General features: G+C 42.9%; 1 protein-coding gene across 3 annotated transcripts in view; it reads right to left on the bottom strand.

The window, feature by feature from the left end:
* LOC136792066 (acyl-coenzyme A oxidase-like protein) overlaps nucleotides 1-27,678 on the bottom strand; it is a 192,979-nt gene that overhangs the window by 164,711 nt on the left and 590 nt on the right. For 2 of the 3 annotated variants that reach the window (XR_010835227.1, XR_010835228.1), the window contains exons 2-3: nucleotides 27,091-27,207; nucleotides 4,737-4,890 (exon numbers count right to left, since the gene is read on the bottom strand). Coding sequence is in view for 1 of the 3 variants with exons in the window: in XM_067006890.1 (XP_066862991.1) it covers nucleotides 4,755-4,890; nucleotides 27,091-27,207 (253 nt within the window). In the remaining 2 variants the exon portion in view is untranslated. Of the gene's footprint in view, nucleotides 1-2,837; nucleotides 2,912-4,736; nucleotides 4,891-27,090; nucleotides 27,208-27,678 lie in introns of those variants that run through there. The other variant, XM_067006890.1, reaches the window with a different exon arrangement.

Below are 27,678 nucleotides of genomic sequence, written 5' to 3'. Positions count from 1 at the left end.
ACAGATACATAATCTTAAATCCTAAAGGGCCAAATTAGTAGCGTTCCGGTGAAAACGGAATTATCAGATTTGGGTCTTAGCAGAAGCCACCCCACAGACTGAGCTAGAAAATATATTCCCCTGAAAGCCCAGCTTTTTTTTTTTTTTAATCACCGTGGACACACTTTGCTGAGGTGCAGCTCTCAACTCTATATAGCAAGGTCCTTTTTTGATCTGTGAGTCTAGGCTGCGTTGTGAAAATTACAGGCTATGACCCACTAGCATAGCAGGTCATGAAATCAGCTTAATGCAACATGACTAGCTTTTCTTAAAATGACATAAAATTAAAAGAAAATACTAGAGCACTAGATCACAATAGTGAGATGAGTACTGTTTCATAAAATTTATCTTTTCGATTCTGTGTATATGTGTTTGTAAATACGGGGTGGTACTGAAAAGTGTACCCCTTTCTATAGGTCACGGTCAAAAGAATTTGAAAGCCAGTAGTCCTGCCAACTATTAAGATTCTGTGTTCAACTCCTGGCAGAAGTGGGGACTAGTATAACCTTTGGTGACAATACAAATATCATTTAAATAATTGATCTCAAGGAAACAATCACAGGTATGTGGGAAAAAAGTTTGCTACTAAAACGTTGTCTAGGGGCTTCCCTGGTGGCGCAGTGGTTGAGAGTCTGCCTGCCGATGCAGGGGACGCGGGTTTGTGCCCCGGTCTGGGAGGATCCCACATGCCGTGGAGCGGCTGGGCCCGTGAGCCATGGCCGCTGAGCCTGTGCGTCCAGAGCCTGTGCTCCGCAACGGGAGAGCCCACAACAGTGAGAGGCCCGCGTACCGAAAAAACAAACAAACAAACAAAATGTTGTCTATAGTGTCACTTGTAATAAAGAAAAAATCTGACATACACTAAATAATTAGTTGAATAAAGTATGGTGCATCTACATGATAAATGGTACCAGCCGTTAAAACTTCACTGCAAAGAAATGATCGGAAGGGGTATCCGTATCAACTCATAGATGAAAAGGAGAGGTTATAAAATTTTAAACACATACGTACACAATGCATAGAACGAATATAGTGCAAATGATAGCAGTCAACCCTGGGAAAGTATAATTGTGGGATTTATTTACTTTCTTCTTAGTGTCTTTGTAGTTTCAAAAATTTCTACGATGGATATGCACCACTTCTGTAATTGGTGAAAATACTACAAGAAATGTGATTTCAAATATGCTTTCCTCGGCAAAGAAGCTGCCTTCCACAGGCATTGCTCACTTCAGGCAACAGTAACAAACATGAAAGTTAGCGGGCAAGAGAAACGGGATGTAAACAGGGTGTATGTTTAAAGTAGAGGCAAAAATTAGGTGCCAGATGTAGTCATATCTTGATAAATTGTACAATGATTTTCCATCCCAGCCCTCTTCTCAAGTCCCTGTTTCCTAAATTACTCAACAAATGAGCCGTCAGAATGGGTCTGTACAGGCTTTAGACCCGATAAATAGCACCCTGCTTCTGAATATGAGTAGCCTCAAGGCAATGCCAAATGTTCTTTGTCTCCAAACACTTAACAATAGAGTCAGATGTTTAAAAAAAATGTTCCAGGTAAAAAGTAATAATAAAGCAAGGAAAGACCAAAGGGGCCAAGTTTTTTGGATTAATCTTAACTTCTAAGGGTAAGAAAGAAAAATGGAGGCACAGGGCAGTCCATCTGTCCATCAGTCCATCTGTCTGATGGACATCAGTCTGTCTATCAGTCTATCATTCAGTCTGTTTAGTCAGTCAACAGCTGCTTACTGATATTCCCCACTATAGTCAGAAGTAGGGCTGTGGTGATCAAAGACTTGGTCCCTGCCCTTTTGCAATAGGGAAGAACAAATCTGACTCCATATTGGATCTGTTCTTTCACTTTAACCCTTGTATTCTATTGCTTTTGCTACAAGTTAAGAATGTTGCTTACAGCCTAAAAGTATACAGGATAGCCCATTTGCAAGGCTCTGACCTTTAAAGGTATCACACTTTCCCACTCAAACAAGAGATTAGAAGTTGCAGAACAGAGAATAACATTTGTCTTGTGGAAGGTTTACAGGAACTTCGTGACCTGACCTACAAGGACAGCTGCAAGAACAGAGGATTCTGACACCAAGAAGTTTGCAACAACTAACCACAGGCTAAAAGAAGCCTGAATTCTAACTCAGGTAAGATGGTTCTTTGGGACACGAGTCCACCATCTTCCCGGTCTGCTGGCTTTCTGAATAAAGTTGCCGTTCCTCCCTTGCACCTTCCCCTGAACCCAGCCCATGCCTGTCCCAGTGTCCCTACATGCGCCACACACTCCCACACCTTCACCTGTGTGCAGGTATCCCTTTATCCAGCAGGTCCTCAGACCCCCATCTCGAAGCCTCTCGTTCGTCCTCTAAATTGCTAAAATGACACTGCTCAGGGACTGCCCCCCGCCCCCCGCCAGATGTCACCGAGTCCTCCCCGCCAGCTGCTGCATAGGACCTGCCATACCAGTCTGGGTTCTGTATCCATCTTTACGATGGCAAGCCAAACAGACCATGTGGTATTTTTTTTTTCTCCAAATCCCCAGGGTAAGCACACCATAAAGATGTCAACTGCTGCTTCCTGGGTTCACATGTGAAGCATTTTATGCTCATCACCTTGCATAACTTAACCCTCACAACCACTACAAAGGAGAGCTTATCCTCATTTTATATATAGGGAAAATGAGGCATAGTGAAGGGAAAAACTCTCCTGTGGTCACACCCAGGGCTGCCGGCTTCAAACCCAGTAAATGTGTGTCAAAATACATTTTTTTGAAGCAAGACCTACCTAGACCTATGGGCCATGAAAGAGGTGGTTTTCAGTACCATCTCGGGAGCTCCCAGACATTCACACTTCACTCCTGGAGACCTCCTGCCTGCAGAAGATGCGGTGTTTGTAAATATAACTTAGAACAATTAGAAGATGCTCATGCTTTTCTTTCAACAAATAGTTATGTCTCTACAAACAGCCTTGGGCTAGGTGTTGGGTGGATATGGGGGTGGAGAGGAGAAGGGAAGGAACAGAAATGGAAATCAGGGCCCTCTGCATCCATCGCTGAGGAGCTACTGGGAAACAAAGCCTCATGAGGCAGCAGTGCCCGGTGGGATTACAGGTCTGGCATCCAGCCTGGAAAAGCAGCCCTCCACGGTCAGGTTCTTTTCCATAAGATGGTGGGTGAAGGGGTCATTTCTGCACTGCCGGCCGGTGCTTGGCAACGAAAGAGGGCATGACCGGGCAGGGCCACTGGGTGGATGGAAACTAGCCCCTTGGCGGGGGCCTCACACGTGTCAGGTCACTTAAGGTCATTATAAGCCATTGCCCCCAGCTGCCTCAGAGGACCTATACTCCTGGTCCAGCTGCGCCCCAGCGCCAGCTGTCACTTTATTCCCTATTCTCCTTCTTTTCCAGGCAGACCCCGACATCATTCCCACTGGAAAAGCAAGCATGTCCCCCACCATCACAGACACAGTACGCACATCTGACTAACCAAGGTCCCCGTCACCGGGTGCACATCCTTACTCAGCCACCGTGAGAGAAGTGACCACGGGACCACGGTGACTCTCCGATGAAAGGACACAGGAGGCTCCCAGTCCCATCCGCATCGTTCACGTGGGAGAAACCCTGGGCTCTGCCAGCGGTGAAGGCCCAGCCCCTCCTCGCCCCTCCATGGACCCCGACTCTGACGCTCTGGTGCCGGACCCTCCAGAAACTCATCCTCCCCTTTTACCCTCTACAACCACCCTTGACTTGCTCTTGACCCCTTCTCACTGAGGCTAAAATTCTTCAGCCTCCCCTTCAGGTTCAGAGCTGCTGTTGTTTGGCAAATATTCAGTCCAGTTCAAGATGGAATTCAGGCCCCAGAGGGGATTCCTCCTCCCTGATCTTCCTGCAGTGCCTGCTTCTGGCCCACATGACGATGAGGCGGTGTGGTCCCTGGAGGTCACCCACACAGCGTTGTCATCTGGGGCTGAACCTCAGATGCCATCAGAGCTGATGTCTGCAGCCATGCAATGCCACCAAGTCACAGGTCCACAACCACACATCCCCCACATCCTGTCCTCAGAGACCCCTCTTGGGTCCCCTTTCTCACCGGCGCTGGGCTCCCACAGGGATGCAGAGACTCTGGCATCCTGCATCCCGCAGACGCCTCCACTCTCAGGGTTGTAGAGGAATAGAGCACAGATGCCAGCTGTCCTCAGAGTCCCCTCGGCTCTGCAAGGATTCATACTGGGGTTTCTCATACCTCACACCCCTCACTGCTCAATATGGTCTGAGGCTTGGGCTGGGGACACTCTATACACTCTCTAAATGCTTGGCATATCCCCATTTGCCTCCTTGCCAGGGTAGAAACCCCTGGGGTCATTCCTGCCTTCTCCCCAAGGGATTTAAACATTGGAGCAGAGCTTTGATCATCTGACCCCCACTGGCCCTTTCCTATACTCTCAACAACCACCACCACCAAGTTTCATGACATTTACTGTGAGCCTCCACGGGCCAAGCATTTTACTAGCATGGTCTACATCAGTCCTCGCAGGATGCAAGAAGGTGGACATGCACAGGTGACAGAACTAAATAATGCATCCAGGGTCACAAGGGCAGGAGGGAATTCCAGCTGGTTCCAAAGGCCACTGGCCACACAGTCAGCCCCCACACGTGTAACCACGCAGACCCTGCAGGACTGGGGTCCCGTGGGGGCTCACCAGGCCTCCGGTGCACTCTCAGCAGTCCTGCTGGCAGCCGATGTTCTCCCAGGAACTGTAGGCCTTCAGCCCCATCACCAGCACCTGCAGCGGGCGACTGCCAACAAGCTCCTGACCTCGGAAGATGTCCTCGTTCAGAAGGATGCCGGCATACCTGCAAGACAATCAGAGACCTGTGAGGGATGCAGTAGTGCCCCCAGCACATGTGCTAATAAGGGATGTTGCTCTCATAACGTCTTTGTCTGGGTTTTGGTGTCGGGGTGCTCCTAAAATTCCCTTTCCCTTTTCTTTTCTGAAAGAGTTTGTGTAAAATCAGTATGTTTTCTTTTCTTACATATTTGGTTGATTTCACGAGTAATGCCAGACAAAGCGATTCAGGTTTTCTGTTTCTTTCTGTGCCACTTTTGGTACTATGTATCTTCCAAGAAATTTTTCAATTTCATATATGTTGTCAAATGTATTGGCATTACATTGACATTACATCAGTAACAATAATAACAATGATATTGAATTTTATTTATCCTTTCAGTGTCTGTAGGATCTATAGTGATGCCTTCTCTTTTATTCTAGATACTGATAATTTGTGTCTTTTTCTGGATCATTCTAGCTAAAGATCTTTCAATTTTATTTATTTATTGAAAGAAAAAAACAGTTTGGGGCTTAATTATTCTTTTTCCATTCTTTGACCATTTATTTCATTGATTTCTGCTCTCATTTTTATTATTCACTCTACTTTCTTTGTGTTTAACTTGTTCCTCTTTTTCTAGCTTCTTAAAATACAAATTTACACCACTGGCTTTAGCCTTTTCTTCTTTTCTAATGTAAGCATTTAAAGGTATATATTTTCCTCTGAGCACTGCTTTAATTGCTTACCACAAATTTTGATATGTTGTGTTTCATTTTCATTTTATTCTAAATATTTTCTAATTTCTCTGTGATTTCTTCTTTGACCTATGAATTATGTGTTCTTCAGTGTCCTAATATGTAAAGATTATCCCAAATATTTTTATTTTATTAATTCTTAATGTAATTTCATTCTAATCAAAGAACATATTTTGTATGATTTCAATCATTATAAATCTACACCGTCTGTCTTGATGAATATTCTATGTGAACTTCAAGAGAATGTGTATTCTCGGGAGCTTCAAGATGGCAGAGGAGTAAGACTGGAGATCACCTTCCTCCCCACAAATACATCAGAAATACATCTACACGTGGAACAACACCTACTGAACGCTGGCAGAAGACCTCAGACCTCCCAAAAGGCAAGAAACTCCCCACGTACCTGGGTAGGGCAAAAGAAAAGAGAATAAACAGAGACAAAGAATAGGGACGGGACCTGCACCAGTGGGAGGGAGCTGTGAAGGAGGAAAGGTTTTCACACACTAGGAAGGCCCTTCATGGGCGGAGACTGCGGGTGGTGGAGGGGGGAAGCTTCAGAGCCACGGAGGAGAGCGCAGCAACAGGGGTGCGGAGGGCAAAGCGGAGAGATTCCCGCAGAGGATCGGTGCCGACCAGCACTCACCAGCCCGAGAGGCCTGTCTGCTCACCTGCCGGGGCGGGCGGGGGCTGGGAGCTGAAGCTCGGGCTTCGGTCGGATACCAGGGACAGAACTGGGGTTGGCGGCATGAACACGGCCTGAAGGGGCTAGTGCACCACGGCTGGCCGGGAGGGAGTCCCGGGAGAAGTCTGGAGCGGCCAAAGAGGAAAGAGACTTTTTCTTGCCTCTTTGTTTCCTGGTGCACGAGGAGAGGGGATTAAGAGAGCTGCTTAAAGGAGCTCCAGAGACGGGCGCCAGCCGCGGCTATCAGCGTGGACCCCAGAGACGGGCATGAAACGTTAAGGCTGCTGCTGCCGCCACCAAGAAGCCTGTGTGCGAGCACAGGTCACTCTCCACACCTCCCGTCCCGGGAGCCTGTGCAGCCCGCCACTGCCAGGGTCCCGTGAACCAGGGACAACTTCCCCGGGAGAACGCATGGCGCGCCTCAGGCTGGTGCAACCTCACACTGGCCACTACCGCTGCAGGCTCGCCCTGATCCGTGCCCCTCCCTCCCCCCTGGCCTGAGTGTGCCAGAGCTCCCGATCGGCGGCTCCTTTAACCCCGTCCTGTCTGAGAGAAGAACAGACACCCTCAGGCGACCTACACGCAGAGGCGGGGCCAAATCCAAAGCTGAACCCAGGGAGCTGTGCGAACGAAGAAGAGAAAGCGAGATCTCTCCCAGCAGCCTCAGGAGCAGCGGATTAAATCTCCATAATCAACCTGATGCACCCTACATCTGTGGAATACCTGAACAGACAATGAATCATCACAAACTGAGGAGGCGGGCTTTGGGAGCAATGACATATATATTTTTTTCCTTTTTTCTCTTTTTGTGAGTGTGTATGTGTATGCTTCTGTGTGTGATTTTGTCTGTATAGTTTTGCTTTGACCATTTGTCCAACGGTTCTGTCAGTCCATTTTTTTTTCCTTTTTTTTTTTAACTATAGTTTTTAGCACTTGTTATCATTGGTGGATTTGTTTTTTAGTTTGGTTGCTCTCTTCTTTCCTTCTTTCTTTTTTTAATTACTTTTTAAATTTTTTAAAATAATTATTTTTTATTTTAACAACTTTTATTTTATTTTATTTTATTTTATCTTCTTTCTTTTTTTCTGCCTTTTGTTCTGAGCTGTGTGGATAACAGGCTGTTGGTGCTCCAGCCAGACATGAAGGCTGTGACTCCGAGCTGGGAGAGCCAAGTTCAGGACACTGGTCCACCAGAGACCTCCCAGCTCCACGTAATATAAAACGGCAAAAATCTCCCAGAGATCTCCATCCCAACGCAAAGCCCCAGCTCCACTCAACAACCAGCAAGGTACAGTGCTGGACACCCTATGCCAAACAACTAGCAAGACAGGAACACAACCCCACCCATTCGCAGACAGGCTGTGTAAAATCATAATAAGGTCACAGGCACCCCAAAACACACCACCAGACGTGGACCTGCCTACCAGAAAGACAAGATCCAGCCTCATCCACCAGAACACAGGCACTAGTCCCCTCCACCAGGAAGCCTACACAACCCACAAAACCAACCTTAGCCACTTAGCCACCAAAAACAACAGGAACTATGAACCTGCAGCCTGTGAAAAGGAGACCCCCAAACAGTAAGCTAAGCAAAATGAGAACAGAGAGAAACACACAGCAGATGAAGGAGCAAGGTAAAAACCCACCAGACCTAACAAATGAAGAAGAAACAGGCAGTCTATCTGAAAAAGAATTCAGAATAATGATAGTAAAGATGATCCAAAATCTTGGAAATAGAATGGAGAAAATGAACCAAACGTTTAACCAGTACCTAGAAGAACTAAATAGCAAACTAACAGTGATGAATAACACAAAATACGAAATTAAACATTCTCTAGAAGGGATCAATAGCAGAATAACTGCAGCAGAAGAACAGATAAGTGACCTGGAAGATAAAATAGTGGAAATAACTACTGCAGAGCAGAATAAAGAAAAAAGAATGAAAAGAACTGAGGACAGTCTCAGAGACCTCTGGGACAACATTAAACGCACCAAGATTCGAATTATAGGGGTCCCAGAGGAAGAGGAGAGAAAGAAAGGGCCTGAGAAAATATTTGAAGAGATTATAGTTGAAAACTTCCCTAATATGGGAAAGGAAATAGTTAATCAAGACCAGGAAGCACAGAGAGGCCCACACAGGATAAATCTAAGGAGAATCATGCCAAGACACATATTAATCAAACTATCAAAAATTAAATACAAAGAAAAAATATTAAAAGCAGCAAGGGAAAAAGAGCAAATTACACACAAGGGAATCCCCATAAGGTTAACAGCTGATCTTTCAGCAGAAGCTCTGCAAGCCAGAAGGGAGTGGCAGGACATACTTAAAGTGATGAAGGGGCAAAACCTACAAGCAAGATTACTCTACCCAACAAGGATCTCATTGAGATTTCACAGAAAAATTAAAAACTTTACAGACAAGCAAAAGCCAAGAGAATTCAGCACCACCAAACCAGCTTTACAACAAATGCTAAAGGAACTTCTCTAGGCAGGAAACACAAGAGAAGGAAAAGACCTCCAATAACAAACCCCAAAAAAGTAAGAAAATGGTAATAGGAACATACATATCCATAATTACCTTAAATGTAAATGGATTAAATGCTCCAACCAAAGGACATAGAGGGGCTGAATGGGTACAAAAACAAGACCCATATATATGCTGTCTACAAGAGACCCACATCAGACCTAGGGACACATACAGACTGAAAGTGAGGGGATGGATAAAGATATTCCATGCAAATGGAAATCAAAAAAAAAGCTGGAGTAGCAATTCTCATATCAGACAAAATAGACTTAAAAATAAAGACTATTACAAGAGACAAAGAAGGACACTACACAATGAACAAGGGATCAATCCAAGAAGAAGATATAACAATTGTAATTATTTATGCACACAACATAGGACCACCTCAATACATAAGGCAAATAGTAACAGCCATAAAAAGGGAAAGAGATAGTAACACTATCATAGTAGGGGACTTAACACTCCACTTTCACCAATGGACAGATCATCCAAAGTTAAAATAAATACGGAAACACAAGCTTTAAATGATACATTAAACAAGATGGACTTAATTGATATTTAAAGGATATTCCATCCAAAAACAACAGAATACACTTTCTTCTCAAGTGCTCATGGAACATTCTCCAGTATACATTATATCTTGGGTCACAAATGAAGCCTTGGTACATTTAAGAAAATTGAAATCGTATCAAGTATCCTTTCTGACCACAACACTATGAGACTAGATATCAATTACAGGAAAAAATCTGTAAAAAATACAAACACATGGAGGCTAAACAATACACTACTTAATAACCAAGAGATCACTGAAGAAATCAAAGAGGAAATAAAAAAATACCTAGAAACAAATGACAGTGAAAACATGACGAGCCAACACCCATGGAATGCAGCAACAGCAGTTCTAAGAGGGAACTTTATAGCAATACAATGCCACCTTAAGAAACAGGAAAAATCTCAAATAAACAACCTGACCTTACACCTAAAGCAATTAGAGAAAGAAGAACAAAAAACCCCAAAGTTAGCAGAAGGAAAGAAATCATAACGATCAGATCAGAAATAAATGAAAAAGAAATGAAGGAAATGATAGCAAAGATCAATAAATCAAAAGCTGGTTCTTTGAGAAGATAAACAAAATTGATAAACCACTAGCCAGACTCATCAAGAAAAAAGGAGAAGACTCAAATCAGTAGAATTAGAAATGAAAAAGGAGAAGTAACAACTGACACTGCAGAAATACAAAGGATCATGAGAGATTACGACAAGCAACTCTATGCCAATAAAATGGACAACCTGGAAGAAATGGACAAATTCTTAGAAATGCACAAGCTGCCGAAACTGAACCAGGAAGAAATAGAAAATATGAACAGACCAATCACAGGCACTGAAATTGAACCTGTGATTAAAAATCTTCCAACAAACAAAAGCCAAAGACCAGATGGCTTCACAGGCGAATTCTATCAAATATTTAGAGACGAGCTAACACCTATCCTTCTCAAATTCTTCCAAGATACAACAGAGGGAGAAGCATTCCCAAACTCATTCTGTGAGTCCACCATCACACTTACACCAAAACCAGACAAAGATGTCACACAAAAAGAAAACTACAGACCAATATCACTGATGAACATAGATACAAAAATCCTCAACAAAATACTAGCAAACAGAATCCAACAGCTCACTAAAATGATCATACACCATGAACAAGTGGGGTTTATCTCAGGAATGCAATGATTCTTCAATATATGCAAATCAATCAATGTGATACACCATATTAGCAACTTGAAGGAGAAAAACCATATGATCATCTCAATAGATGCAGAGAAAGCTTTTGACAAAACTCAACACCCATTTATGATAAAAACCCTGCAGAAAGTAGGCATAGAGGGAACTTACCTCAACATAATAAAGGCCATATATGACAAACCCACAGCCAACATCGTCCTCAATGGTGAAACACTGAAACCATTTCCACTAAGATCAGGAACAAGACAAGGCTGCGCACTCTCACCACTATTATTCAACATAGTTTTGGAAGTTTTAGCTGCAGCCATCAGAGAAGAAAAAGAAATAAAAGGAATCCAAATCAGAAAAAAAGTAAAGCTGTCACTGTTTGCCGATGACATGATACTATACATAGAGAATACTAAGGATGCTACCAGAAAACTACTAGAGCTAATCAATGAATGTGGTAAAGTAGCAGGATACAAAATTAATGCACAGAAATCTCTTGCATTCCTATACACTCATGATGAAAAATCTGAAAGTGAAATTAAGAAAACACTCCCATTTACCATTGCAACAAAAAGAATAAAATATCTAGGAATAAACCTACCTAAGGAGACAAAAGACCTATATGCAGAAAATTATAAGACACTGATGAAAGAAATTAAAGGTGATACAAACAGATGGAGAGATATACCATGTTCTTGGATTGGAAGAATTAACATTGTGAAAATGACTATACTACCCAAAGCGATATACAGATTCAATGCAATCCCTATCAAACTACCAATGGCATTTTTCACAGAACTAGAACAAAAAATTTCACAATATGTATGGAAACACAAAAGACCCCAAATAGCCAAAGCAATCTTGAGAAATAAAAATGGAGCTGGAGGAATCAGGCTCCCTAACTTCAGACTATACTACAAAGCTACAGTAATCAAGACAGTATGGTACTGGCACAAAAACAGAAATATAGATCAATGGAACAGGATAGAAAGCCCAGAGATAAACCCACGCACATATGGTCACCTTATATTTGACAAAGGAGGCAAGAATATACAATGGAGAAAAGACAGCCTCTTCAATAAGTGGTGCTGGGAAAACTGGACAGCTACATGTAAAAGAGTGAAATTAGAACACTCCTTAACACCATACACAAAAAGAAACTCAAAATGTATTAAAGACCTCAATGTAAGGCCAGACACTATCAAACTCTGAGAGGAAAACAAATGCAGAACACTCTATGATATAAATCACAGCAAGATCCTTTTTGACCAACCTCTTAAAGAAATGGAAATAAAACAAAAATAAACAAATGGGACCTAATGAAACTTAGAAGCTTTTGCACAGCAAAGGAGACCGTAAGCAAGACGAAAAGACAACCCTCAGAATGGGAGAAAATATTTGCAAATGAAGAAACTGACAAAGGATCATCTCCAAAATTTACAAGCAGCTCATGCAGCTCAATATCAAAAAAACAAACAACCCAATCCAAAAATGGGCAGAAGACCTAAATAGACATTTCTCCAAAGAAGATATACAGATTGCCAACAAAAACATGAAAGAATGCTCAGCATCATTAACCATTAGAAAAATGCAAATCAAAACTACAATGAGATATCATCTCACACCGGTCAGAATGGCCATCATCAAAAAATCTACAAACAATAAATTCTGGAGAGGGTGTGGAGAACAGGGAACCCTCTTGCACTGTTGGCCGGAATGTAAACTGATACAGCCACTACGGAGAACAGTATGGAGGCTCCTTAAAAACTAAAAATAGAACTACCATACGACCCAGGCATCGCACTCTTGGGTAAATACCCTGAGAAAACCATAATTCAAAAAGAGTCATGTACCACAATGTTCACTGCAGCTCTATTTACAATAGCCAGGACATGGAAGCAACCTAAGTGTCCATCGACAGATGAATGGATAAAGATGTGGCACATACATACAATGGAATATTAGTCAACCATAAAAAGAAACGAAATTGAGTTATTTGTAGTGAGGTGGATGGACCTAGAGTCTGTCATACAGAGTGAAGTAAGTCAGAAAGGGAAAAACAAATACCATATGCTAACACATTTATATGGAATCTAAAAAAAAAAAAGTTTCTGAAGTACCTAGGGGCAGGATAGGAATAAAGACACAGACGCAGAGAATGGACTTGAGGACGGGGAGGGGGAAGGGTAAGCTGGGACAACGTGAGAGAGTGGCATTGACATATGTACACTACCAAATGGAAAACAGATAGCTAGTGGGAAGCAGCCGCATAGCATAGGGAGATCAGCTCGGTGCTTTGTGACATCCTTGAGAGGTAGGATAGGGAGGGAGGGAGGGAGACACTAGAGGGAGGGGATATGGGGGTATATGTATACATACAGCTGATTCACTTTGTTATACAGCAGAAACTAACACGACATTGTAAAGCAATTACACTCCAATAAAGATGTTTTAAAAAAAAGAATGTGTATTCTGCTCTTGCTGGGTAGAGTTTTCAGTAAATGTCATTATGGCAAGTTTGTTAGTTATGTTGTTCATATGATTTATATCATTACTGGTCTTCTGTCTGTTTATTATATCAGTTACTCAGAGAGAAGGAGTGATGTCTGTAACTATAATTTTGGATTTGTTAATTTTTCCTTTCAGTACTTTCCATTTTTGCTTCATGTATTTTGACGCTATTTTGTGGAATCCATACACATTTATATTGTTATGTCTTCTTGATGAGTAAACTGCTTTATCATTATGAAGTGATCCTCTATATCTCTGGTAATATTCCTTCTTCTGACGTCTATCTAATATTAGTATAGCCACTCCAACTCTTTTATGGTTAATGTTTGCAGGTATAATTTTTTTATTCTTATACTTTTAACCTATTTGTCTTTAATTTTTTATTTTTTTTTAAATTTATTTATTTATTTATTTATTTATTTATTTTGCGGTACGCAGGCCTCTCACTGTTGTGGCCTCTCCCGTTGCGGGGCACAGGCTCCGGACGCGCAGCCTCAGCGGCCATGGCTCACGGGCCCAGCCGCTCCGCGGCATGCGGTATCCTCCCAGACCGGGGCACGAACCCACGTCCCCTGCATCGGCAGGCGGACTCCCAACCACTGCGCCACCAGGGAAGCCCTATTTGTCTTTAATTTTAAGTGGGTTTCTTGTAGAAAGCATCTAGTTCAGTCATAACATCATATCTAACAATTTGAAAATAGGAGTGTTTAAATCATTTACACTCAGTGTAATTATTGTGATTGAGTTTAAAACTATTATCTTGCAATTTTTCCCCTATTTATCCCATATGTTCTTTTCCCTGTGGTCCTGTCTTCTCTTGATTAATTGAATAATCTTTAGTATTGCATTGCTGGATTTTAAACTGTGTTACTCTTTTTTTTTTGTGGTACGAGGGCCTCTCACTGTTGTGGCCTCTCCCGTTGCGGAGCACAGGCTCCGGATGCGCAGGCTCAGCGGCCACGGCTCACGGGCCCAGCCGCTCTGCGGCATGTGGGATCTTCCCGGACCGCGGCACGAACCCGTGTCCCCTGCATCGGCAGGCGGATTCTCAACCACTGCGCCACCAGGGAAGCCCGTGTTACTCATTTTTTTCCAGCAATTTATCTATGGCCTAAAACATGCATCTTTAACTTATCACATTTTCCCCTCAAATACTGTTATACCACGTCAAGGATAATATAAGAACCTTACAACAATATATAATTCCTTTTCATTCTCCCATCCATTATGTCATTGTTGAGACAAAAATATATTCTACATGTTATAAATTTTATTGCTATTTTTGCTTTAAACAAACAATTTATCTTTTTTTCCTTATCAACTTTACTGAGGATTGATTTATTCTCAACAGACTGCATTATTCAAAGTGCACCATTTAGAGAGTTTTGACAAGTCTATGACTCATGAGAACACCGCCACAATCAAGCTACAGAATATTTCTAACGATTTTCAGAAAATTCCTCATCCCTTTTTGCAAGCCATCCCTTCCTCCACCCCCATCGTCAGACAACCACTGATCAATCTTTGTCACTATGGCTTAGTTTGCATTGTACATAAATGGGATTACACAGTGTATGTTATGTCTTGCTTCTTTCCATGAGCATATTGTCTTGAGATTCATCCATCCATACTGAGCAGTGTATTGGTAAGTTGTTTCTTTTTATTGCTGACTAGAATTCCATTCTATGCCATGTATATATTACATTTCATTTGTGCATTCACTTGTTGTTGAACATTTTTGTTGTTTCCAGTTCGGAGCTATTACAAATAAAGCTGCTATGAAAATTCATGTAAAAATCTTAGAGGAGACATATGTCTTCATTCCTCTTGAGTAAATATGTAGGAGTGAAGTGACTGGGTCATATGGAAGACGTATTTTTAACTTTTTAAGAAACTGCCAAACAATTTTCCAAAGTGGTCGTGCAATCTTACATTCCCACCAGCAGTGTATGGGAATCCTAGTTGTTCCACGTGCCTGCCAACAAGCCATCTTTTGCAGTCCTTTTTTTTTTTTTATTACAATTTTTTTAATCAATTATTATCAATAACTTCAGTGTACCACATATAAATGCCAATTCTCAATATTCATCTCCCTCGACCTATCTGAATTTGGTGGAGAAGCCCACTCTTCCTTACAATACTTATTTTTCCTGGATCTGAAATAACACTCTCTTTTGGTTCTCCTAATACCTTTTAGGTGTTCCCTCTCACATACCTCTGTTAATTTCTCTTCTGTTACCAATTTCTTGATTTTGGAGTACTCCAGGAGTCAGTTCTTACAATTCTTGTTTCTACCTATACTCATCTTCAAATGTGCCTTCTTCAGTTTCATGGCTTTAAATATAATTGTATAACTTTTCAACAAATTACCCCATAATGGGTGGCTTAAAGCAATATAAATGTATTCTCTCACAGTTCTGAAGGCCAGAGGTCTGAAATTAGGATGTTGGCATGGTTGTACTTCATCTCTTCTAGCTTCTGGCCGTTGTCACCATTCTGTGACTTATGGCTGCATGACTCCACTCCCTGCCTCTGGAGTCATTTCACCTCTCTCTTTGCATGTCTGTTCTCTGTGTGTCTCTTTTTTTTTTTTTTTTTAACATCTTTATCGGAGTATAATTGTTTTAAAATAGTGTGTCAGTTTTCCCTCTACAACAAACTAAGTCAGTTATACATACACACATGCTCCCACATCTCCTCCCTCTTGCATCACCCTCTCTCCCACCCTCCCTAAGTCCTTTTAATTTTAGTCATTCTAGTGGATATGTAACGGTAATCCTCATGGTTTGAATTTGCGTTTCCCGGCTAATTAATGATCACAGAACATCTTTTCATGTGTCTACTGTCTAACCATACAATCTTCTTTTGTTAAGTATCTATTCAAATCTTTTGCCCATGTTCTAGTGGCTTACCCATCTTATTTTTAGTTGAATTTTATTTTTGGTGTTCTTTACATATCCTGGATAATACCCCATTGTTAGGTATACACATTACAACAATTTCCTCCCTTTCTGTGGCTTTCTTTCCTTTTCTGAATGGCAAAGATCAACTTTGGCTCAAGGTATTTACCATCTTCCATCTACAGAATAATCTTATAATGTCTAAACATCCTCGTTTCCTCAATAAACCCTGCACATGCAAAATATGTTGCACTGGGCCTCATGCTACAGCAAACAGGAAACACCATGCAACCTCATAACTGAAGCCCTTGAGGTGGGCAAATTGACAAGACGTGGAAACCACCATGGGTTTAATCGCACTTGGATGAAAAGAAACCTAATTGTGTGAAGCAACTACTATAAGCAAAGAGCTTCTGCATTTGTCATCTGACTTGATCCTCACAACGACTGTATGAAATAGGAAATCATATCCCCACTTTGCAGATGGGGAAACTGGGGCTCAACTGAGGTTGCATACCTAAGTCAAGGTCTCACATACGTTAGGACAGAGCTAGGATTCAAACCTAGGGTTCTCCAGCCCTAAATACCACTCTCTTTTCCTTATAAGTAATGTGCATGTCAGTGCCCTGAGGAAGTTAATAACATTCTAAATCTATGCTAGAGTTTAGTCACCCATGCCCTGGGCTGTGGCTGCAATACTATGATGCTCAGAGAATCCTAGGTTTGGTCATTTAAAAAAATGTATAGGGCTTCCCTGGTGGCGCAGTGGTTGAGAGTCCGCCTGCCGATGCAGGGGACACGGGTTCGTGCCCCGGTCTGGGAAGATCCCACATGCCGCGGAGCGGCTGGGCCCGTGAGCCATGGCCGCTGAGCCTGAGCGTCCGGAGCCTGTGCTCCGCAATGGGAGAGGCCACAACAGTGAGGCCCGCATACCACAAAAAAAAAAAAAAAAAAAAAAAAAAGAAAAAAAAAATGTATATATGATTCCCCTCCAACCTCTCTAACCATAGAGACACACACACACACACACACACACACACACACACACACACACTCCCCTAGATGTTCCCCAGGGTAAAAATGGGTGGTAAAGAAGAAGTAAATCAGCTAAGAAAAAAAAAAAAGAATCATGAGACTCTCTTAGCAGAGACCTGGTAAGATTTCTTTGCAATGCTGGCCTGTGATTTTACTTAACACCGACAGGACATGGGCCCTGCTGAGGAAGAGCTGCCATCTGCCAGACACAGCGGTTCTCCTAGTGGCGCTTATCCACTATCATGCTCTCACGTCTGCTTGCCAAGGAGCTCTGAGAAACCCTTCTGTGTTCAGGGTGTGTAAGAGTCCAAGAGGCACATGTCGTAAGAAAGTCTGATACCGGAAACTCAGAGGGGCCCAGAAGATAAATTAGAAAATCGGGATGCTGTGGCAAAAACGTTCTTCATTTCCAAACCTGTTTATTGAACAGTTAATGCTTTTAGAAACGTGAAATATTTCCTTATAGGTTATGTCCATTTGAAGAATCAGAACCCACCATCGAGGCAAGACTCATGAGAAATGCAGATGGAGTATCTCTAAAACAGTTAAGTCAGCAAGAGGGCAGGATCCAATTTACAAAAATCTGTATTACATAAAAAGAGTAAACAAGACATTTTGGCAGTAAGAGATCGGGACTATATTAAAAACACAGTTTGGTAGTATCATAAATAGTACTAAAAATACTATCAAATACTATATGTAGTATTTGATACACAGTTATAGAGAGTCTTCATTTGGTGAAGAAACTCTAAGGGGCTTAACTATCCTGAACCCCATTTTCTGACATGGACAGGACTTTGGTGAATTTCTGAAACTATGAAGTATCATTCCACCCATTCATTTATTCATCAAATATCAGTGAGATCTTACTTTGTGACGGGCACCGTTTTAGGCAGGTGCTCTGGAGGCATCCATTAAAAAACAAAGAGAGCAATTTGTTGTCATGAGGCATTAAATGAGTTACTCCACATAAAAACCTTAGGACAGTGCCTGGTACGTGGTATGCAATTGAATATGTATTAGCTATTGTCTTAATTTTATCCTTGCAGGTGTTGGGTAAAAACAGTAGGACTGGATCCAATATAAAGACAGCAGCACAATGGTGCTGTGGCTCCTCCTGGCCTGGAACCCAGCCTGGACTACTGAACTGCCCATTTGGACTGGAATAAATAACAGGAGAGGCAAACCCCAAATACTCCTTTTGGCTGGCACACTGCAACTACTGACTTATTTTTAAGTTGTTGGTCACTTTCTAAGCTAGGAAGTTCATTTCTGTAGCAAATCCCACTAGATGAGTCCAAGGGGTGATTTCAGTGACCAACCGCCCTGGCCAGCCAGCCCTGGGCTCCACCAAGAGTGATGTAATCACACAAGGTGATTTCATTCAGTTGAGTTGAAGTATCTCATGCAGAGAGCTAGGCACTCTTAGACGTGGAGATGCCAAATTAAGAATCCACGATTTCTATGCTGGAAGGATTCATAACCACAAACCAAGAGTAATGGTGAAATGAAAAAAAAAAAAAAAAAAGGAGCCCGGAATGCTCCTCCAAGAAGCTGACAGAGGGCTCCTGATTCCAGGAGGAGCTCCGGGAAGAAGGTGACTTGGAGGAGACGACAACCTGAACTGTGTCTCGCAGGATGACGGTGAGTTACCAGGTGACGGGAGGCAAGGATGTGAGGCGTGAGTGACGGGGCGGGGTGCGGAGGCTGCCTGTAAGAAAGGCCGAAGCAGGGGTGAGGCTGAGCCCAGGGTGGAGGACAGAAGACACGACGAGTGGCTGGGGGCAGCAGGGGCCAGGCAGGGGAAGGTGCCCCGAGGCCACGTGAGGGAATGAGTTTCATCTAATACAGGAGCCGCAGGAGGGTCCCAGCAGGCGGGTGAGAGTTCAGATCTCATCTCGGGCCTTGTGCTTGCGGAGAACAGATCGGACGAGGGCCAGGCTGGACGTGCGGGGCGGGGAGGCAAGAGAGGGAGCTGGGGAGGGTCCAGGCGGGATGCCAGGAAAGGTGCGCTTTGAGTGCTTTTAGCGTAGGGAGGAAAAATCCGCAGGATGCGGTAACTGGCAGGATGGGGGTGGGAAGTTCGAGGCGCCTTGGGGGGGGGATGGCACAACAGCAGCTAACAGTTATCGAACGTGTATTCCCACCACAGCCATTAATTACGGTCACAGTCTGTGAGTGAGAACACAGAGGGCATCAGCTTGCAGGTCCAGGAAGACCCGGACGCCAGGGCCCACGGGCAAGGCACTGGACCAGGATGCACAAAGGACACCGGAGCCTCAGCGGTGAGAAGCAGCCCCACGGAGGTTCATAAGTGACCCAAGGATGAGCAGCCACAGCCAAAGGGAAAACAGGAATCCTCCCTGGCCACGTGGCCACCCAGGCAGGGCTGTGACCTTGCTGTTGGCTGCCAAGTCCTCAGGGCCCAGAGAGGGACCCGACACACAGGTGGGGTGATGAGGGGGCGAGGGCAAAGCTCTGCAGTTCTGGAGGGAGAGAGCAGGGGGGGAGCCCTGGCAGGCCCCTCAGGTGGCCGTCCCTCACCTGGCACAGATGCCCCCCGCCGAGGCAGTCCCCTCCCCACGGAGCTGGCTCTGCCCGGCAGCTCGGCAGGCGGTGGGGAGATGGGTCCCACCTCTTCCAGAGCAAACAGGCGCCAAAGGCCAGCCGGTTCTGTCCCCTCCTTGTCAAGGCTAGGAGGACATGAGTGGGGCTGGGTAGGGGGCCGGGTAGGGGGAAGGGGGCTCTCTAGGGGCCAAGCAGGTCCTTCCCCCCTCCCCCAGTCTCCAGGCTTGTGGAGGCGATGGGCACGGAAGGGGATCAGGAACCAGGTCCACTTGCTGACCCACTATTGTCAAAGCCTAGACAAAGGCAGCACAAGCTCCATGTGGCAGGGACCACGTCCAACTCCAGCAGGAGTGCCAGACTCAACAAACAGAAACAGAGCACGCCATGTAAAATTTGAATTTCAGATAAACAATGCATACTTTTTAGCTTAAGGGCACGCCCCCTGTTGCAGTCATGGGAACATACTTAGACTACAAAGGTGTGCGTTGGCTACCTGAAACTCAGAGTTAACTGGGAGGCTGTATTTTACCTGGCAGCCCTACTAGCAAGGTGCCGTAAGGTTGCTGAAGACACGAGTATATGTGATGTGCCCTGGAAGAAGCTGTCCCATTTCACTTCCGTGACCTGTTTGTTCCTGTGACGTGAAGCTCTGACTATCTGTGCTTTGGTCACATTAGATGGGAAGAGAGACAGGGCTAGTGGCCTCTTTTTCCCACTCCTGCCACCTACACCTGAAGGTCTGGATGCTCACGAGCGTCTCTCTGCACTTGAGTGGGACCCGACGCGTCGAACAAACATCTAACCCATCAAAACTCAAGTTACCCAGACCCTGAAACTGAAGCCAGTTGATTGGCAGAATTAGGTCCCCGGGAACTGAGAGATGGGACCCGTAATCAAGGTCTGATAACCTTAGTTTTTTAAAAGTGGGGTGTGTAGTGGGGAGGGGTACTTAGCATTTGTCATGTAACAACCAACTTCATTAAACTAGTTCCTCACCAGGTGGAGGAGAGGCCACAGGCATGGTAAATGAGAAACAGGAGAGCTGGGTTTTGTCACAGAAACACCAACTTCTCCCGGCATTGTTTCAAAACACAGACAACCTCTCCTCCCCCCACAGCTGAGGCACTTCGTCCTGGGGATTCCTTTAACCAGATTTTCAGTGGGTCAGCCCCCTGCTGCCACCGAGGAGGCACAGGGAAAGAAAACAAAGCCACGAGGGGGACACTGAACTAGGCCAGAGACCACAGGAGGCCCAGGGAGGTGAAGGTCAAGGAAATCAGGAAGGTCCCAGGGGCAATTAGACTGACAGCTTGGTGAGGGCATATGTCTGATGTGTCCTGTTCAACACTGTCTCACCCATGCATGCCACATGGTAAGAGCTCCGTGACTTTTTATTTTTTACTAGTCAATTTCCATTTATTACCTCTCCTTTCTCGCTTGAAACCTAAACCTGGAACAGTGATCTCTACTTCTCTCATGTTGGCCTTTGAGGAGTATCTCCCTAAAATCAAGAGAAACTTTAATTTTCATTAATAGTGACAACAGAGTTCTTACAAAATCCAGGTATATGACACTTACATCAGTCTAAAAAATAAAAATGGCGCTGAAGGAGAAAAACATGTTGATACATATAACACTTTTGTTACATATAAAGATGGGTGTATATAAGTGTATATATCTATAAACATATATACATGTATACAAATATGTATTTTATACCTAAATAAACTATAAATGAGGAATACATAGTGCCTCTTTGTTATGTGGTCTAGTAACTTCTGGTGTCATGGATTTGTAAATAGTGGATTAAGAAGTGAATGCATAGATAACCTTGTCTCTTCATAATAGTCACAAGTTCTACAGGGCAAAAGATTCAAAGAAGAATTTTCTTTGCCTTTGGCATGCATGCAAAACATTCTTAGGTTTCACTGTCAGATTATCTTGATCCAGTATACATGTTCATGATAATTTAATACTGCTGCTTCTTAACTGTTGGCAAAATTTATTTCCAGGTCACGCTAGGAAACTCCCTAAAAAGTTCCTGTGGTCCTCAGCTCTGGCTGCTCATAAGAATCACCAAAGAGCTAAAGTACACAGACTCTGGATTCCTTGGGATGCTCCCTAGACCAGGTGAATTCGAATCATGGGAGTGGGTGCACAGAGTCTGTAGTTTTTAAAAAGCACATCAGAGAACCACTGGAAACCAGCCTCTGTGTCAAGAAATATCTGGCTTAGTTGAAGCAAGGCTGGAAGGGTAAAGACAAAAGGGGTATAATGGGGTGAGGGACACTTTGTAGAGAGTTAGTGACAACTTCAGATGGAATCGTTGAGGTTAAAAGAAGTGTCACAGGGTTAAGATATAAAAGGACACCAGAGACTTTTATTCCCTTAATAGCAGTAAGAAGGAAAGTGGATAAAATAAAAATTGTATTTTCCCAAAGAACAAATGCTACAGGGAGCCTTGATGAGCTGAATTCCAGGGAGGAACCAGCCCTTTTTAGTAGATTGGACATTGTGTACGAAAGAAACAGAGAACTTGAAGACAGATCCATGGACACTATCCAAATTGAAGTATAGAGAAAACAAAGAACATAACTTCAGTGACATGTAGGACAGTATGAAGCAGGTTAACATCTGTATAGGAAGGAAAGAAAGAATGGGGCAGAAAAAATATTTAAAGAAATAATGGCCAAAATACTTCCAAATTTGATGAAAAACTCCAACCCACAGATCCCAGAGGCTCCACAAACTCCAAACAGCACAGACACACAAAACCACAAAACCACACCTAGGCCAACATAATCAAACTCTGAACATCAAAGAAAAAGAGAAAATCTCAAAAGCAGTTAAAGTGGGGATATCTGAGGAATATAGGGAAACAGCCAGAAAAATGATGGCTGTTTTCTCATGAGAATCAAGGAATCAAGAAGCCTATAGAGTGAGATCATTAAGATGCTCAAAGAAAAATAAACTATCAACCCAGAACTCTGTACATATTGGTAATGTCTTTTTTAAAAAAAGGAGAAATAAAGACTTTCTCAAAAAATAAAATGGGGAGAATTCGCTGCTAGCAGACCTATTCTACAAGAAATGTTAGAAGTTCTTCGGGCAGAACAAATATGGTATCAATTAGAAATTTGGATCTATACAAGTAAATTAACAGTGTTAGCAACTGAATAAAGGTAAAATAAAATTCAATTTTCTTATTTTTAATTGCTCTAAAACATAACTATGTAAAAGAAAAACAGTAGCAATATATTGTGTATTTGCAGCATATTTAAAAGTAAATTATGTGACAACAATAGCAGAAAAAATGATGGAAGGGAGGAAATTGGAATATACTGTTTCAGGTCCATACACGACAGGGGAAGCAGTATAATAGTTCAACACAGACTCTAATTCAGTAAAGATGTATACTGTAAACGCTGGGTCAACAAGGAAAACATTTCCAAAAGTAGTATAAATAATGTCAATCAAAGAGATAAAATGGAATAATAAACAATATTCATTTAATCTAAGAGCAGGCAGGAAAAAAAGGAAAAAGAAACAAAAAAACAGATGGAAAAAATAAAAATCAGCTATCAATGTGGATTTTAATCCAAACATATCAACAATCACTTTAAATACAATTGGTCTAAACACACCCACTAAAAGTCAGAGATTTTCAAGTTGGATAAAAAAATCAAGACCTAACTATCCTCTGTTTTACAAAGAAACCCACTTTAAAAATATAGCCAGGTTAAAAATGAATGTATGAAAAAGATGTACCATGAGAACACTGAACAAAAGGAACCTGGAGTAGCTATATTAATATGACAAAATAGACTTCAGGACAAGGAATATTTTCAGGGATCAGGAGAAAAATTACATAACGATAAAGGGATCGTTGTCCAAGAAAATATAATAATCCTTACATGTATATGCATCTAAAAAAAGTCAAAATCCTTGAGACAAAAACTAATAAAACTGAAAGAAGAAAGACGGACAAATTTATAACTATAGCTGCAAATGCCAGCCCCTTTCTCTCAGCCATTGATGGAACAAGTAGGCAGAAAATCAGAAAGCATGTATATGGTCTGCAGAGCACAACCAACCAACTTAACCCAATTGGCATTTAGGCAAGAAGAAAGGTCTCAAAGCAGTAACCTAACCTCTCACCTTAAGAAAGAGAGGGATTCCCTGGTGACATAGTGATTGGGAGTCCGCCCGCCGATGAAGGGGATATGGATTCGTGCCCCGGTCCGGGAGGATCCCACATGCCGTGGAGCGGCTGGGCCCGTGAGCCATGGCCGCTGAGCCTGTGCTCCGCAGCGGGAGAGGCCACAGCGGTGAGAGGCCCGCGTACCGCAAAAAAAAAGAGAGAGTGAGAAGAAATTAAAGCAAAGCAAGTAGAAGGAAAGAAATAACAAACATTGGAGGAGATATCAAGAAAATTAAAAGCAGAAAAACGGTAGAGAAAATCAATTGTATCAAACCTGTTTTTTTGAAAAAGCAATGTGATTGATAAACCTATACAAACTGATGAGGGAGAGAGAGAACAAAATATCAGGAATGAAAGAGACGAAATCACTACTGATTCCACATACATTAAAAGGATGATAAAGGAATACCACAACCAACACTATTGCCATAAGTTTGACAAATTAGATGAAGTAAATAAAAATCCATTCAAGAAGAAATAGGTAATCTGAAGAATCCTATATGTATTAAAATCTACAAACAAGATTGTAGATCAACATACTAAAGTAAATACTATTCCCATATACTAGAAATAAACAATTTCACCGAAGAAAAGTAAAATGCTTAAGTATAAATATAACAAAATATGTGCAGAATCTGTGTGTTGAAAACTACAAAACAATGGAGCTAGAAATCTAAGAAGATCTTTAAAAATGGAGAGACACACGGTGTTCATGAATTGGAAGTCTCAACATTAAGAAGTCAATTCTCCCCAGTTTGATCTATAGATTCAACACAATCCCAAGCAAAATGCCAGCCATCTTTCTTGTAGATATTTACAAGATGATTCTAACACGTATAAGTAAAGGTAAAAAGGAATGAGAAGAGTCAAAACAATTCTGAAAAAGAACTCACATTACCCAATTTCAAGACAAATCAAAATTTAAAGCTATCAAATCGAATCAAAATTTAAAACTATTGCTCTGATCAAGACACTTTTAAGAGAATAAAAGCAAAAGTGACAGACTGGGAGAAAATATTTGCAAATCACATATATGATGCCAAAGAAACTATCCAGAATATAAAAAGAACTCTGACACTCAACAATAAGAAAATAAACACCCCAATTTAAAAATGGGTGTGGGACTTCCCTGGTGGCACAGTGGTTAAGAATCCGCCTGCCAGTGCAGGGGACACGGGTTTGAGCCCTGGTCCGGGAAGATCCCATATGCTGCAGAGCAACTAAGCCCATGCGCCACAACTACTGAGCCTGTGCTCTAGAGCCTGTGAGCCACAACTACTGAGCCCGTGCGCCACAACTACTGAGCCTGTGCTCTAGAGCCCGGGAGCCACAACTACTGAGCCCGCACACCACAACTACTGAGCCTGCACACCACAACTACTGAAGCCCGTGCACCTAGGGCCTGTGCTTCACAACAAGAGAAGCCACCACAATGAGAAGCCTGTGCACCGCAACGAAGAGTAGCCCCCGCTCGCCCCAACTAGAGAAAGCCCACGCACAGCAACAAAGACCCAATGCAGCCAATAAATAAAAAAGTAAAAATAACTTTTAAAAAATGGGTGAGGAAAATATACAGATGGCAAATAAGCACACGAAAATATACTCAATGTCATTAGTTATTAGGGTAATAAAATTCAACTATGAGAAAGACCAAAATAAACTAAAATCAAAACAAAGCAAGACAAAACCTGATCATAACAATGGCTGGCAAGGATGCAGAGCAATTGGAACTCCCATGTATCGCCCAAGAGAGCATAAAATGGTGCTACCTCTCTGAAAAACAGGTAGTTTCTTATGAAGTTAGACATACATACACATACCCAACACCCAGCAAGTCCTCTCTAAGCATCTCCCCTAAGAAAAATGAAAAACCTGTGTTAGAATATTCACTGTGGCTTATTCATAGTAGCTAAAAGCCTGGAAACAACCTGAATATTCATCAGTGACAGAAATGGATAAAAAAATGTGGTTTATTCATTGAATGTTACTACTCAGCAATAAAAATTAAACTCTCAACAACACTGCGGAACATCAAGACATTCCACTGAACGAAATAAGCTGGACACACCCACAAAGACATACTGTATGACTCCATTTATATGAAGGTCAAGAACAGGCAAAAAAAGCTATCGGGATAGAAATCAGAAAGGTGGTTGTCTGTGCTGTGGCGGTGAGTGGGGCAACTTGCAGAGGGGCACGAGGGAACCTTGTGGAGTGACGGAAATGTTTTATATTCGGTTTAAGTGTTCATTACACCAGTGTATATGCTTGTCAAAACTCATTGAGCAATAAAATCTGTGCATTTTACAATATGCAAATTAAACCCCCAAAGACATTCAAGAATATTTTAAGGAAGACGTTAGATGTGAGTGATTTACATTTTCTTCCAGGTGGCTTGGATCAATCTTAGTGCTGCTACGGAAGCTCGGTCTGCAGGATTCACTGTTCACACACCCCGGTATCCCAGCGTTGAGTGCGTAAGGGCAGAGGGGCGCCCACCCAAGCTCCTCCCAGCCAGGCCAGCAGCAACCGAGCAGCCCCACAAGCCAGCAGCACACTACAGGCAGAATCTCTCCAATCACCTTCTTTTCATAAACCCTGGCACCAGCTTCCCCACTGGTGCGGTCAGTTTGACACACACGCAGGTTCTAAATTATTCAGAAATTAATTCTTGTAGTTCCCACAAGAAGCAGGACTGCACAGGGAGGAAAGAACACAGATAAGGGTCCAAAGTCTGGAGTTACATTCCCAGTCCACCCACTCCTGGACCCTGTGATCTTAGGCAAATCTCCTAATTTCTGATCTTTACCAGGTGGTAATGACCCACAACTGCCCGGTCAATGTCTAGGCTTATGAGACAAAGATAAGAAGAGCCAGCTGTAAAATGTGAAGTTCTGTGTGAATTTACAGTATTATTATTGCTCTTTTATTCAACAGCCCGCCCCCAAACGTACACATCTTGACCTAGTTTTGAAAATATAAATTAGAACCGTTTTCAGAGGTTGAGAAATTTTAACTGTTTGAGTCTGTTTCTTTTAGAAACTCTGGAGAAGCGTCAGTTTGGGTCTTCCCAAATTCTTCATGGACCCCATCATCAGTATATATGGACTACCAAGATTCAGAGGTCAAGTTTAACCTGAGCACTGGATTCTAACCACAGACTCTTTCGTGTTCACAGTTAAAAGTAAATTTTTTAAAAATTAAAAAAAATTTTACAAAAGAAAAAATGTGAAGCCCCTGCCTGCCTCTCTCCTCTCCCTCCTATTAATGCCAGAGCCGCAGACTCTCCTCAAGAGGGCAAACCCCCAGAGGCATCTCACCTGCTGGCGAAGGTCAGGGCCAAGGGCGTGGCCAGGTGAGGCGTCAGCCGCAGGGTCTGCATTTGGTGCTCAGTAATCTTGACCTCTTCCTTGGCTTTGGGCCCAAACTGCCTCTGGCTAGAGAGAATCAAACAGACACAACTTTACCAAAATCCAACAGGCAACATCATCCCAAACAGCCATTTGTCTTTCAAATACAGAATGCCTCAGTCTCCTAAAATGTACCTAAGATGGCAAAAGTTTCTGAAGATAGTCCAACAAAAAGCTTTTCAGGGCTTCCCTGGTGGCGCAGTGGTTGAGAATCCGCCTGCCGATGCAGGAGATACGGGTTCGTGCCCTGGTCCGGGAAGATCCCACATGCCGCGGAGCGGCTGGGCCCGTGAGCCATGGCCGCTAGGCCTGCGCGTCCGGAGCCTGTGCTCCGCAACAGGAGAGGCCACAACAGTGAGAGGCCCGCGTACCGCAAAAAAAAAGCTTTTCAGCTGCTCTGGAAATTAACCTTCCCACCATGGAATATTTTTAAAGCACTGTATCTACTCAATACACAGAGTAATTTTTACTCCTTAACATTTACGTGGCATTTTATAG

Source organism: Kogia breviceps, chromosome 11 (genome assembly GCF_026419965.1).
Source record: "Kogia breviceps isolate mKogBre1 chromosome 11, mKogBre1 haplotype 1, whole genome shotgun sequence".
NCBI lineage: Eukaryota > Metazoa > Chordata > Mammalia > Artiodactyla > Physeteridae > Kogia > Kogia breviceps.
This window is presented reverse-complemented; position numbering and strand designations above follow the sequence as displayed.